Source organism: Mus pahari, chromosome 12 (assembly GCF_900095145.1).
Source record: "Mus pahari chromosome 12, PAHARI_EIJ_v1.1, whole genome shotgun sequence".
NCBI classification, from domain to species: domain Eukaryota; kingdom Metazoa; phylum Chordata; class Mammalia; order Rodentia; family Muridae; genus Mus; species Mus pahari.
In genome coordinates this window covers 6,796,295-6,811,505 of record NC_034601.1, presented here as the reverse complement: position 1 = coordinate 6,811,505, position 15,211 = coordinate 6,796,295, and the positions used below count along the sequence as shown (strand labels likewise).

Here is a 15,211-nt window from a genome sequence, read left to right as displayed (position 1 = left end):
GTCACAGCACGGATGAACCTCAAAGGCATGGCACTTAGGTCGTCCAGTCCAGGGTACAGTCTCAGGTGCTGCAGGGAGGGCTGGGAGGGGCCAAGAGGGGCTGTTGAGGTGGAAAGGGGCCTTCTGCTTGTCTGCTGCATCTGAGTGTTTTCCTGGCAAGAGGCTGGCATGCGTACAGTCAGATATGACACTTACTGACTACAGGGCTATGGGGGCCAAATATGTGAGATGCCCAGGAGAGCTGCCATGGTAGCACAGATCCAAGCTAAAATGCCTGAGGGTCGAGAGCACTGATGCCCCTCAGGTGAAGGTGGGTGGGTGGGGGCTACTGTTCTGTGCTTACTTTGGCTCTAGAGGACTTGGGTGACCCCCACCCCATCCTCTAGTCAAGTGTTCTCTTCTAGAGCCTTCCTGCAGCTTAGTCTAATTGGTGAGCTTTAGGTCAGTGAGAGACTCTGTCTCAAAAAATCAAGGTGGGCCGGGAAGTGGTAGCATACGCCTTTAATCTAAGCATGCAGCAGGCAAAGGCAGGTGGGTCTCTCAGGGTCAGCCTGGTCTACAGAGTGAGTTCTAGGACAGTCAAGAGTACACAGAGAAACCCTGTTTTGAAAAACCAACCAACCAACCAACCAACCAACGAGACAACCTCAAGGTGGACAGTATCTGAGTGTGCTGGCTAGTTTAATGTCAACTTGACACAAGTGAGAATAATTTTCTTAATTAGTGATTGAGGGGAAGGGCACAGCCCAGCCTATTTGGGTGGTGTGATTCCATCCTTGGGCTGGTGGCTTTGGGTTCTATAAGAAAGCAGGCTGAACAAGCAACAATGAGCAAGCCAGTAAGCAACACCCCTTCATGGCCTATGCATCAGCTCCTACCTCCAGATTCCTGCCCTACTTGAGTTTCTGTTCAGACTTCCTTTGATGATAAACTATGATGGGGAAGTATAAGCTGAATAAACCCTTTCTTCTCCAAAGTTGCTTTGGTCATGGAGTTTCATCACAGCAATAGTAACCCTGACTAAGACACTGAGGAACAGTGCCTGAGGTTTGTCTGCTGGTCTCCATTTGCAGAAACACATGTGCATACACATATACATTTACCCTGAAACACATGAACACATGTGTGAGTGCACACACACACACACCCTACATACCACTAAAAAACAATAAAATCCAAATCCAAACACTACCACCAGAACTCCAAAGGTTCATTCTCTGGGCTTGCTTTGAGCTTGTGTGGTGTGGTTCATTCCTGGCACATTAGTATGCTCAGCCATGACTGTCTAAGGAAGCACGTCTGTGCTCTATTCTCTGGTACCTGTGGATTTTGTCAGCAGGCTGAGGATTTTATGAGGTCATCCTGGATCAGGGTGTGTCCTTGTTCCATGATTGGTGTCATTAAGGAAAGGAAGGGTGATGAAGCATGGAGACCCGGAGCCATATGACCATGGAGTTAGAGCCCAGTGAGTCAGCTGTCAGGACACCAAGGCTGGCAGAGCATGAGAATCTGGGAGAGAGACATGGAATAGGGTCTCCCTGGGCTTCCAGAAGGTGCCAAATGAACTGAGCCTGAGCTGGTACTTGTGGGCCCCATATCCTGCTGGGAGCATGTTAGCATAGCCTGGCACTGAGGCAGGGCAGGGTCCTCTACTCTAGGTTTGACTTCTAATTTCCATACAGTAGGTTGAGAAGGTGAGTCTAGCACACTGGTGTGTGTATCTGGGTGAGTGCAGTCGCTATCAGGTAGGGAGGCCGAGAATGAGTGTGGGACAAAGGAGGGACAGGGCCCAGGTGCCAGCCTAGGGCCTTAATGGTTGTGAGTTCTAGCTGTGGGTAAGGCAGTGGTAGTCTGAGTGATAGACCATGGACAAGGCAAGGTGGGGATATGATGGCCTGCCTGGGAGAGAGTGAGGCATGCAAGCTTCCCATTGGGTATTATGTACTCCTGAGTGAATTCCTGGGAAACCCCATGTGTCAAGTGATGCCAGACTCACCTTCCTCTGGAGAAAAGCACATTAGGCCCAGAGGGCTTTTTTCTAGTGTCCTGAAAAGCCATGAAGAAGCATGTGGACGTAGAAGGGGCTTTCCTTACCTAGCTGCTTGGGACCCGGTCTTGCCCTCCAGTGAGGGACTCAGATTTTGGGCAGGCAGGATGCTGCCACCTGCCCCTCCTGTCTGTAGTGGGCAGATCTGTCACACTGTGGGGACACAACAGGAGAACGGAAAGTGCCTGGCCCCCAGCCACTACAGCAGCCACAGAGTGGCGTTGCTTGAGATTAGTCAATTTTCTATGGTAACAGATTCCAGAGAGGATCAATTTATAAAGAGTCAGGGAATAAGTGCTTGCTTTGCAAGCATGAGGACCTGGGTTCAATGCCTAGAACCCACATTTTTATATTTAAAAAATGTAATTAGGGTGAGGCGACACTGGAACGGTGGAGAGAGGATTCCTGGGGTTTGCTGCTAGTCACTCAATCTAGCCACACAAGTGAACTCTAGGCAAAGGGGCAGAGTTCTGTCTCAAAAGAGCATGACCTGAGGAATGCCAACCAACTACCATAGTTGACCTCTGGCTTCCACCTTTCGCATAAATGCATCTCTCTCTCTCTCTCTCTCTCTCTCTCTCTCTCTCTCTCTCTCTCACACACACACACACACACACACACACACACGGAGCTATGACTGACTAGGAGTCACCTAATTTTCCCAACTTTGAAGTTACCTTCCTAACTTTACTTACAGTAAGTTCCCTCAAGACATGCAAGTGCCCACATGCCCAAAGCAGGGCTGTTGCGGGGTTGAGGGAGGCTGTGAGGGTGGGTGCTGGTAGCAGCAAACAGTCGGAGCCAGCCACTCCTCCCCATGTAAGATGGGCTGTAGACCACCTCTGGGTCCTCAGACAGTGAGACGGGCTCTCAGTGTGGGTTCTGCATACTGATGACCAGGGTGTGTGCTTCTAGTTCCGGGCTTAAGTTCCAGATGGTTCTAACATGTATTCAAGCCTGTGAAGTGCTGCTTCACCCTTCCCTTCCTATCCCAGCCTGGGGACCCGCATCTCTGCCATACAGATTTCAGATCCCCCCTTTCCTTATCTGTAATAAGGGGCGGCATGAGGTATGAGGCTTGCCCACCCTCACCTGGGTCTCTCCACCCCTGAGGGCCTAGTTCCTGACTTGGAGATCCAGGATAGGCAGAGAGATAGGTGAGCCCCCTGACAACTATCGCTCCTGGCCTCTGTCCATCCTGAGGTCAGAGGCTATTGAAACGTGAATGTCCACAGACCCAGGCAGGGCTGCTGCGGGGTAAGAGAGGACGCAGGTGGGCCTTGGCTGATGTCCAGTGGTGAGCAGACTCCAACCCCAATCAAAGAACTTTAGAGCCTTCCCAGGCCCAGACATCATGGCTAGACTTCCAAGGAATTAAGACAACCACAGTCCAGAAGGGGAAGTAGGCTCTGCTGGCTACCAGGACAGGGCTGGGCTTCACTTCTCCTGCAAAGACTTGGATCGAGGTTGAGAGTGTCCAGCTTCTTCTTCTGGGTTTGCTCTCAAGACTTTTAGGGCCCCAGGCATTTCTGGGATAGACTCAAGCTGGATCAGAAGCTGAGAAGAACCCAGGGAGTTCCACGTTGGTGTATGCAGGAACTGTGATCACCAGTGTCACCTGACTATCCCAGTGGGGAGCCCTTCCTGGTCCCTGGGTCTTTCCTGTCCCACAGCAGCCCATAGCACAGGTATAGAATGAGCACTAGGTTTGAAGGAGCCAAGGCAGAGCAACCCAAGGTCCTGTCCCCCTTCATGAGTAAGCCCTTCCCAGATAGGGCAGAGCTGAGGATGTCAGTGGGGTCTCTAGTCCTTATGTCCCACCTGGGCACTGTTGACAGGTCAAAGCATTTGGTGACCCTCCCTGTAGCATAGCCTCCACCATGGTGCCAAGGAACAGCAGGCCACACTCCTGGGCCATTGGTTTTGCTTTTTATTGCCAAGTTTCAAATTACAAGAAAGTTCTAGCTTTCATTCCTCTCCTCAGGTTCAGTCCCCACAAAGTATGAGGCCTGCTGGCAGAAGCAGGCACTTCCCTGGCCAGACCTTCCCAGTTCTGCCCCCTCTCCCCCTTTTTCCTCACAGCTTCAGCTCTGAGGGAGGGAAGGAGCATTTAACCTTCTGCCCATTGTGACTGTGTGAAATATATTTATTGCATCTACAAAAGATCAGTCTTGGTTTACCCATGCCTTATTTACAACTGCATGTCAGAGGCCACAGAGAAAGCCAATGCCATCCTTAGGATGCAGTCAGCCAACTCCTGCCAATGCAAGTGTTTGGTGGGTAGAGTAGCAGGTGAAGCCTCTTCAGCACTTCCACCATAGAGGGCGCTCACCACCACACTGAGTCTGACCTGTGGGAAGTGTCCCACCTGCCTAAGACTCCAACGGGGAGGAGACAGCACTGCATGTTGCCATGGTGACGGTCACAGCTGAGGTGTGGGGTTAGAGGCCAGCTCTGCTAGTCTGCCCTGGGGCAGTTGCAGAAGGGAGGGAGACCAGGGCAGACATGGCCTGGGAGATGGGACTAATGATTTTGGAGGCTGACTCTAGGACCTCCAGGTCAGGAGCTGTGGGACCTACTGGACCTCAGATCTCTCAGTCCTACAGAGACCCAGTAGGTTCTCGCTGGCTAGGTCTGTCTGGAGAGCACAGCTGCCAAGTTAGCAGAGTGCTCCTGAAGACTGGGTAGTACCCAATGCCACCAAGACCTAGGTGAGAGGGCCACAGTTCTGCTCACAGGAAGTCCACATTTGCTCACTTGGAGGTATGCCCTAGGCTCCTGGCTGCAGGAACCCTCTGGAAGCAACCTTAAAAGCCAGCTGTGGGGACAGGCTTGTTGTTGGTGACTTTTACACAGCAGCTGCCCTTTCAGGGTTTGCTGACCAACATGGGCACAATCTTTTCCCTTCCTTAAAATTTCCAGATTGCGAAGAGGAGGCTAGTCACAGAAGGATGGGCCTGACCTGTTTAGGTGGGTTAGGGTGGCTGTAGGCTTTTCTCTGGAGACAACACTGCAGGGTGGAGAGTCACTTGAATTGTATAACATTTATGCTGCCCTAGCAACTGTCATTTCAAAACCCGAAGTACACAGTTGTGCTGAAGACAGGGCTAGCTTGCTTCTTTGTCTACCCCTCTCTGCAAATGAGCAAGAAACACCCAAGGCTGGCTGTGGGGTCCCAGTGGCCATCACTTTCCTCTCTTCCCAGGGGCTAAGCATCCTAGAACATCCTTCTTTGCTAGGGCCTTTGGAGTGGCTGCCTCTACGGAAGGTTGGTTGACTTCCTGACTCAACCTTCTGTTTTAGGAAACATCTTGTGTCTTTGACAGCATGCCCACTGGAGTGCTTTTAAAGACCAGAGAAGCCGTCCACATGGGTACCACTACCTTCCTAGGGAGCACTGCTTTCCCTTGGAAAACTGAACACTGGGGCCTGCAGGGAAGTTAGCTTAGCAGAGTGTCAGGGTCTAATGTTGAGCAGATGGTGACATGTGTGGGGGTACCCTTGTGGCTCGCCTTTGGTGGATACTGAAACTGGGTGAGGCCAGATCTGTAGGAAAGCCACAGAGGGCCTTGCCACAGAGCCTGGAGTAGTGACCTGGCTGGCGAGTACAGAGGAGGGTGGGGCGATGGCACAGATCTGTTCCTTGCTGGCACATGCCTACAACTATGGGGTTTTCATACTGTGTGGAAGCAGCAAAGGACGGGGCAGGAGGGAGGGGAAGGGTGGGATTCTGCTTTTGGTCACCTGTTTTACAGCTGGGTACCTAGCTGGGCATCCACTTGCATCTTGGAAAGCAGATTATATCTGAGGAGGACTTTCTGTGCCTTAAATCCTTTGATTTCTGCCACGGACACTGGGCTAATGGGTCTTTCTTGGATGAAGAGAGAAGGGAGCATGCCTGCTGGGAGCTGCGCCTGCCTGTGTGGTGTCCTGAGCAGAGAGCAGGCGTCATCCAGGGCATGCGAGAGCAGAGGCTCGGCCTTCTCACCCATGTGACCTGAGCGGACTCAGGTCTCTCTCATCTTGTTCTGAAGTACCTCAGTGTTTCAGGGAGAGACATCATCACTCCACAGGCTTGTAGAGTTGGGGACAGAGAAAAGAAGAATCACTCAGGAAAACAGAGGATGTGACACCCACAACTTCAGCTTAAAAACATGGAAACGTTCTAAGGACAGGGAATCTTAACAGCTGACACTTCTAATGTGACTCCGAGACTTATGGTTGAGGACTTTTTCTTTTTGCCCCTCCTCCAAAATAGATTCTTTTAAAATAAATCTCTTCATCTGTTGCCAAAAACAGAAATAAATAGCCCAAAGAGATGTTTGTCTGGGTTTGCTTCTCCACAGGTTTCTATCCACAGTAACCTTGTCCACTTCTGTGCACACTGGGAGAGAAGACAAAGGAGCTGCCTGAAGGAGGGTGCCAGTGGGCCCTGCCCCCTGTGGCTGTCAGCATCAGGGACAGGGCCCTAGACCCCTCTGAGGTGGCCAATGCCATCGTCTCTACACAGGAGGCCATCTCTAGGATCCCAGCCTGCTCAACGAGAGGTCAGAGCAAATGAGTGCTTGGTTGTTGTCTTGTAGGGAGAGGTATGGGGGCAGTTTCCAGGTCCACGGAGAACTGTGGGTGCTCCCAGTGTGTCTTGCTGTCACAAAATGCATGGGGGTCCCTACCAGCGGGCCGCACACACAAAGGAAGAGCTCTGGTGCGTATTCAGTGCTCTGTGGGCTCTGCAGGCTCTGGGTTTACAGTACCCTCAGCTGGGGTCTCCGTATCTGCTGCAGGCAGTGCGGGGAGCTGGGAGATGCCAGAGAGGGATCGGAGGCTGTGGGGATCGACCGGGGGGACAATGGTCAGCGACTCGACACTCAGTGTGTCAGCAGTATCCTCGTAGAGCAAGGAGATGGTGGGCTGCTGGGCGGGGAGGAGGCTGGGGGAGAGGTGCATTGTTTCCCCCTCAGAGCTCCTGGCCGATGAGTTCTTGCTGGCCTTGGAGTTGACGTCCATTTCATTCCCAATCACTGGCTGGTCTGGGGGAGGCTGAGGCTGCTCTGGAGTCGTGGGGGCATCTAGGTGGGAAGGAAAACAGAGATTCTCTCAGCTCCAGTGACACTACTCAGCTGGCACCTGCCACTCCTGCACTGAGCCAGGGCGGAGAATGCTAGTGCTAGGGGCATGCCTGTTCCACCTACTCCTTGATGGGACCCAGAAGTTGCTAGCCTCATCTAACTTAGGCCGAGGGACAGTGTGCTAGCATCTTGGGTACCTGCCTTGTGAAAACTCAGGCCTTGCCTGAAATCAACAGCTGAATACTGAAGGTGAAACCTGGTCTGGGCAGGCTCTGTGTGCGGGCATAGAGTCTGGACCATCGCCTAATGGTAAATACAGAAACTGAAAGCAAACAGGCTGGGGATATCTACAACTCCAGGCTATTCCAGAGGCTATATTTGGAGATACTTGCCAAGGAATCCAGTACAACAGCTTTTTTTTTTTTTTTTAAAAAAAGGTAGACCTTTTTAGTTTCTAAACTCTTGCACTGTTGTGAGCCTCTGCCGTCTGCAGGCACTAAGCCAGCACCCGCCAAGCAGATGGGCTTGCCCAGGGCCACTACTGAGCTAGCCTCCACCCAGTATAGAACTTTTAGTATACGTGCTGCTGAAGCGAGCACCCGATGTAGAGTTGTTGTTGTTGTTGGTTGGTTGGTTCTTTATTAAACCCTTGGAGACTGGATAGATGCAGGCCACTTGCTTTTCAATGATGCTAGCCAGGAATGTGTGACATTCAAGGGGAGAGCCATTCAGCACTTCAGCCTGGGGACTTTAAGACCCTGAGAGGAGGTGCTAGGGATGTGGCTTGGCTACACATTCCTATCTGTAGCCAAGGGTTAACAGGCCTCCGCAGAAGGTGGCGATTGTTCAGCCCTAGAGCTGCATGAGGGGACTCGGGGCAGACGGGATGTAGTTTTAGTTCAATGTATTCTGGTTGACTTCATTTTGTTTTCTCATTTAAGCCAAAATAAATCAGAAAAGCAAACCAAACACAGAGCCAAAGGATGGAAGAACGAAGAACAGAATAAAAGCAGGCAACATGAGGAATGGTGGCAAGCAGGGGAGCCGCAGGGGAGGAGAGCGCATGCCGCTTGCTAGGCCAGCACGTGCCAAGTGCCTTTCTTCTGGACTCTGGGAAGATGGAAGTGTCAGTCAGTTCTGTTCCTTCTAGGAGCTTTACTTTTGTTTCTTGGACTGCTGGGGATGGAACCCAGGGCCTCAGGCATAATGCTAGCCAAATGTTTGCCCAGGAGCTCCTTTCCCCCCAGCATCCTTGCTTTACACAGGAAGGAGAGAGCAGGCAGTCTAGAGAGAGCCACTTCCCATGGCTTAGGGCCCACCCTTGCTTGGGGGCTGTGGTGTCAGTGAGAACTGGTGCAAAAAGAGACAGAGGTGTGAGCTGAGCCGGTATGACTGCAGTGCTCACACCACCGCTGCGCTCAGTCTCTGCTAACTACTAACTTGTCCCACTGTACAAGCCATGCTTGGGAGCTGAGCTGGCTTACTTTAGGTTCCTGTTGTGACTGTGTGTGAACCCTCCATATCCAAGTGGCACTCGGCAGCTCAGTGACCTCTTTCAGTTTTGGGACAGGTTTGAGCCTGCCTGGGAAGGCCTCCATGAAAGCCTGTGCCTAGGCAGCTTGGAGATGACCCCCACTGAAAGCGGAATTGTCTTGCCATTGGTGATGGGGAGCAGAAACGCTGTCTTCCTGGGTTCTTTCCTCTTTCCTGGTTCTCTAGTGGGGCTTTTGCAGATGGGAATAATCATGAAGGCAGGAAGACCATGGTCAAACACAGTCAAATTCATCAAAAAAGCAAAACAGCCAACAATGCCACACAGATGGCCGTCTTTGGAAAAGTAGCAGCTCTTTGTTAAAGGCTGGGTTTCTACTAAAGATACCCCTAGTCATTTTAATAGAAAAAAAAGGAGTGTTCTTTTGTTCCCACCTTCTACTGCTGTCTATACTAGAAATTATTTCCTGAAAATGGGCAGCAAATTTATCTAACAAGGGGGCCGAGAACGAGAAGCAGGGCAGGTTTCCCAAGGAAGGCACAGAGAGGCCATGCTCTGCTCAAAGCTTGAGCAGCAACGGTGACTTGTTGGACCTTTGGCACCTCTGCTTTGCTGAGCCCTCCAGACCTAAAGGCTACATACTTGGGACTGGAAAGGAGGAGTTTGGGCATGAGCTGGGGAGGCAGAGAGAACCATAGCAAGAGTGGCAGCCATAGCAAGCTTGTGTTCCCAGGAGGGTTGCGAGCCTCCAGCCGCTGCCTGTGAGAGCACTAGGAAGCTGAACCCCTCAGATGTGATCTGCTGCTTTAGGGCGGGGTCTTTGTAAAGTAAGTGATGGCTTCCAGAAATGATGTGGACTGGTTGTATATAGGCTGGAATGGCAGGCAAGTGCTGTGGGAAGGAAGGAAGGAAGGAAGGAAGGAAGGAAGGAAGGAAGGAAGGAAGGAAGGAAGGAAGGGCTCCGTGTAGCAAGCTGATGCAAAGCTCCACACAGCTATGGAACAGAAAGCCAAGTGAAGGGCTGCTGCCAACACACACTGTCAGCACATGGACATGTCAGCAAGCAGGAGAATGTCCCAGGACGGTAACAGCAGTGGCCCTGACAAGGAGAGCCGGTTCACATCTTCTGGTGATGCTTACAGTGATGGGAGCACTGGAAAGATGGTATCTACCAAGGAGGAAACACTGGGCCTGGATGCTGGTAGCTGCATTTACTGTTTAGCTTGGGCCAAGGCCTGGGAAAGGACATCCTAGGCCGCCTTTTGCTAGCTTTCAATTTCCTAGTCAATAGTGAGCAGGATTGCAGAGATTTGTGTGGACATACGGCACATGGCTCAGGGCTGACTCTGGAGAGGCTGCTCAGAGCCTGATTGCTGTACAAGGGCAATACTCTCGTATAAGCCAGGAAGGACTGGCTGGGGCCGAGGACAGAAAGGGAGAGGAAGCTAAGATCCGATGGCGTGCTCTCTAGGCCCAGCTTGCCCGCCCTGCTCATGCCAACCCTGTTACATGTGGCAGGAATAGCGTGGGCCCATGGGGGCTCCTGAAGGAGACCTGCCTGATTTGATTGTGCGTGAGTTGCCGTGGCAGCTGTTGGTCGAAGCACTAAACCCAGTGGCCACCGTGACTGTCGGCCTCCGACAGGCTGAACACACGCCGGCGTCCTTTCCTGCCACTCCTGACTAGAGGGAAAACACAGCGACAGATCATAGAAAGCCTGTAACAATGGAACGGCGAAGGTGAGGTGGAAAAGAAAAGGACATAGCAGCGACCGACACAGCATTAGCAAGGACAAAGGAAGAAGGACTGTGGCTGCAGTGGGCTGCAGTTCAGCTGGGACCCAGACTGCCAGCCCACCATGTAGACAGGACATGTCCATGCTGTCCTCAAGACGAGCCAAGGTCAGGAGAGCTAAGGAAAAAAAATTGTTCATTTATGCAACTTTTCTTTCTTCTTTAGACAGGGTCTCACAGTCAGGGTTGGCCTCAAACTCTGCTATGTAGCTAAGGAGAATCTTGAACTTCGGCTCCTCCTACCTCTAACTCCTGAGTGTTGGGATTATAAGCATGTACCACGAGGCTTGGTTTATGTGGGACTGGGAGTGGAGCTCACACCGTGTGCATGCCAGACTCTAGTCCCTCACTCTTGTAACTTAATATGGTTAGCAACAGAGAAGGCTCAATCCTGTGCAAAGATTTGGGTCACTGGTAACTTTTGGTCTTGTCAGAAAAACCAGGGGACAAAAGGATAAAGCTGCTTCTCAGTTTTATCTGGGACCTGCAGGAAGATGGGAAACACAGAGGAAATGCCTGCAGGAAGGAGGGGCGTGGTCAGAGGGTCAGAGCCAGGCAGGAGTGAACTAAGCATTTCTGACCCAGGCAAGAGTGACACGGAGGGAGCTGCTTCAAGTTTTAAGTAAATCCTGGATGCTGGACCTGACACCCGCCTTAGACTCACAGTGGTATTTAGGGGGGGGGATGACTTGGAAAGTCCCACCGGGGGGCACAGAGCAGGAAATGGGGAGACTAGGCACTTGGTAGCCAAGTGGGAATGCACAAGCTGGACCAGAAGCAAGAGGGAGGACTCACGGTGTTCTTGGGGTAGTGGTCTCAGAGACAAACTCTAAGAGGGGAGCTAAGAATAAAGTCACAGAGCAAGCACAGCGGGAGCATGCACAAACACCATGCTGAGGATGGTCACTGGTCCATCTTATGTTGGCTGTATTTTACCACCTCAAAATGTGCGCGCGCGCGTGCACACGCACGCGCGCGCACACACACACACACACACACACACACACACACACACACACACACACACAAAACATCAGAGAAAAGACAACACTGCTTCCTTGAAGTGTCTGCCCTTAAAGGTCTATGGATTGGGTGATCAAAACCTCAGTGTAAAAATCTAGGCAGGATGCTTAGAGAGGCTGAAGGGAGGAAGGGAGCCGGGGGAGGAGGTCAGGGCCCCAGAAGCCATCCCTTTCTTTTTCCTGTCAGCCCTTGGGATGGCAGCTGCAGTGCACAGGGTGACATTTACACTTGCAAGGGCAGCCTGACCTTCTTTCCAGCATCATTTCCAATAACACTCCCTGTTTTCTGCCTCAAAGAGGCTCACAAAGAAACTCTAAACTCTGGCACATGTGGATGCCAGAAATGCAAGGAGCTAAGGTACATCATGGGACCAGTATCTGAGGGACAATTTCTCATCAGGACTCCATAAAGACAGGCATCCTGGCAGTGTCATCTCAGCGCTCTGGCGGCTGAGGCAGGAACATCAGGCTAGTATGACTTACATGGTAAGACTTGTCTCAGAAACAACTCACAGAGTGTGAGTGCATACAACCGGGCCTGACACTGAGTGTGCATGCTCATATGTGTGCACGTGGCACCACGAGGGTGCACAGGGCACTGGGCCCACACTGTTCTGATAAGGAGCCCACTGACTCCTTCCTACACTGCTGCTTTTGATTTCACAGAGAAAGTGCTGGCCCAGCCTGCTGCCTTCTCACCAGGGGTCAAGCTGAGGCTTGCCATCTAGTTGAGCTAGACATGTGAGCCATGTGGTTCCTGGACAGATAAAGAAACATATGGTGTTAAGCTCTCCACTGAGGGGCTGGCCACCTAAAAGCACTTTTGTTAAAGTGCAGTGGAGCCGGGTGTCATGGCAGAGGCCGCAGTCTCAGAACTCAGAGGTGGAGGCAAGGGGATCACTTGGGCCAGTCTGAGCAACACAGCAAGACTAATCTCAAAAAGTAAGAAATAAGACACAAGAAGGAGCAATGGGCAAACAGACTTAGTGTGAATGGGTGCTGGAGCAGACCACTCAAGTCCCTGCAAGACCCTTTAGTGTAGCTTTGATAGACAAAGGCTGACCAGGAACACAAAACTCACTCACTGTCTGACCGGTTCCTGAGGCAGTCTGGAATTCTGTATGGGCTTTCTCTCAGTTTGGGGTGTCTGTGGGCTCCCAATTTGAGCCCTTGTTAAAAAGCCACTTGGAATATGCACAGTTTTATATAGCAGAAAGGGGATACAGCAGGCTCTGCTGGTATAGCACACTACTTGACTACTGAGGGCACCCTTCCTCTTGGCTGTGGTCCTCAATCTGAGCTGGGCCTACAGGCTCTAAAACCACTTCTGGTCAGAGGTCTTGGCCATGAGGCACAGGAGCTGTTTCTCAAAGACAGACTGCCTCCCTTCTATACTCAGAAGGGTGGGGTTTGCAGGGAAGCTTTAGGGAGATGGGAAAAACAAATCTACTTGCTTCTAACAAGATAGAGGGATGGACACAGGCTGACCTGTATGGGCCTCAGACGCCTGTTCTAGGGGCCCCTGGATTGCAGCATACTCCCTCTTGTCTCTAGGAATACAAGAGCTTTCTATAGCTGGTCTGTGCCAGCTGGTGGAGCCCCTGCCTGGCCCCTCATTGTGGGTTTCAACTGCACAGATGCCTCTGTGGTGATCTGTTCATCTGTGAAAACCTGCTTGGTCACTTGGTGTCCCTAATGTCTGTGCATGGTAGGAACTCAGCACAAACCCATCTACCTAGAAAAAGACAGCACAGTGAAGGTCCAGGGAGAAGCCTGAGAGCAGCCAGTGAAAGGGCCCGTCTAGCAGAGGAATGTCTTGGGTCAGGTCTCAAGGCTACCTAACCAAGATGGGCAACCTGCACCACTGATGCCTGGGAGCACAGGCTTCATGAAGCTCTCCACAAGAAACAGAGAATGCCCACCCTGGGGTACATGTGGGTCTCTTTCAGACCCAGACAGAAAGTATGAGGTCAGTTAGCGGGACAAAGCAGATGCACACGTAATCCCTCCAGCCTCGGCCGGCTTCATGCTTAGTTTGGGGATAACCCTAAATCAGAAGAGAATATGGCTGTCTGGGTTCTTCTGTGCTTTCCTCAGACTGGGACCCATGAGGCCCAACCATCTGCTACCTGGACTATGTGAGTCCCAGGCTCCTGAGTGGGACCATGGCTTTGGAGCTGGGTCCACAGGCGACTGTGTATGATAAAGGGTGGCTGTAAGACAGTTGGTACAGTCAGGACTCAAACTTCTGATCTGGGCCCATGGTATCCCTCTGGGGTACCCAGGAAGACTCAGGGGCATGTCCCATACTCTGCTGGGTTGTTTTAGAAGGCAGAACATGGCTACGCAGTCACCAAAGATACGGTTCACATTTTTCTCCCACCTGCTAATGGCAGCATGGCAGGTAAGTAACATCATCTGTCAGAACTGTTACGCTTTCCAATAGAGGAGAGTAGGGAAAGCTTCAGGGAGGAGGTGTGATGTAATGCACCCAGGCAAGGTGCCCAGCCCTAGGACACCATGCAGGGTATACATACATGGGGTGACCATGTATGGGCTGGGGAGGAGCCCACACTGACCATGAGGTGCAGGCCATGTGAAATGCTAGAAATACATGAGTCTTCAGTCGTTCTTTAACTGGTGCAAGGCAGGTCTGTTACCTGTGGGGTTTGGTAAGCTATCTGTATGGTCATCACTTCAGACACACAGTGTTTCTTCGTTTTCAAGAACATTCCAATCTGTTCTTCTGGCTGTCTTGAAATCGATAGAAAGGTGTTGGGACCTAGAGCTGCCCTATCAAACTACCCAGCCCTAACACTTACACCAGCTGTACTTTTGTGATGTGCCCCTTGTATACATTTGAGTATGACTTGGAGCAGCCGTGGGAAAATGGCCTCTTGCTGGCATCAATCCTTTCCTGTACAGACACTTGGCCTTGCAGTGGACACTGGTGTCTCTGAGTCTCTGGAGTTTGTTTTCCTTGCTTACAGGAGCCTGGCAGTTGTTCTCTATCTTAGGCAGCTCCCCGGCCTCTGGGAGGTTCAGTAAATATAATGTCAGCAGTGCTCTGAGTCAGTACCATGCCCTCAAAACTACTCTGAGGACAAATGGACTCTTGGCAAAGCCATGCTGCGTCATTCGCCGCATCTGCTTGCTGTCCAGCCTGGCTCCTCAGGTTCATCTAACTAGCAGCTGGTTAGCTGAGGACAGCACCTCTAGTTGATGGTGTCAGCCCTTGTCAGGTATAAAAACTGGCCAGTAGGCTAGTCTCTGCTTCCTAAATACTGGGCTAGCACTTAGAGCTAGTGTCAAACTCCGGCACGTGGTCTTTGGCGCAGCCCGATAGGGAATAGGTGTGGGAGGCACAGTCTGGCTAGGCTGGACCTTCAGGAACAAAGCATGCACTTGGTTCTGGGTCGAAGGCATAACCTACACTGGAACACTGATGAGGAGATGCTCGTGGGCCCCAGGAGTCTCTTCTCAGGACCAACAGCCATGTCTCAGAATACCTGATTCCCTCCCCGAGAGTGAAGCAGGGCTCTTGGCCAGGTCAGCTTCTCTAAAAGAGGTGAGCTATTGTGGAGTGGACAGAGGTGGATGGGTAGCCAGGCTCAGGCTTTTACTGTCACGTCACATAAAAAATGGGGCTGGTGTGCCTGCCGGGATGCGGGGAGGGAGCGGGCACCTCAGAGACCCTGACTATGGCTTACTCACTAGAACTGCCTGGCCAGCTGACAGCAGGCTAATGGCCCCTGGATTTGTGAGATTCAAAGACATGTTGTTGGCAC

General features: G+C 51.7%; 1 protein-coding gene across 5 annotated transcripts in view; it reads right to left on the bottom strand.

Moving 5' to 3' along the window:
* Positions 1-3,943: 3,943 nt before the first annotated feature.
* Clec16a (C-type lectin domain containing 16A) overlaps positions 3,944-15,211 on the bottom strand; it is a 192,380-nt gene continuing 181,112 nt past the window's right edge. For 4 of the 5 annotated variants that reach the window (XM_021209467.2, XM_029544290.1, XM_021209466.2 and 1 more), the window contains one exon: positions 3,944-7,116. In XM_021209467.2, coding sequence (XP_021065126.1) covers positions 6,761-7,116 — 356 coding nt within the window. In that variant the 3' untranslated portion in view covers positions 3,944-6,760. Of the gene's footprint in view, positions 7,117-10,166; positions 10,291-15,211 lie in introns of all 5 variants that reach the window. The other variant, XM_029544291.1, reaches the window with a different exon arrangement.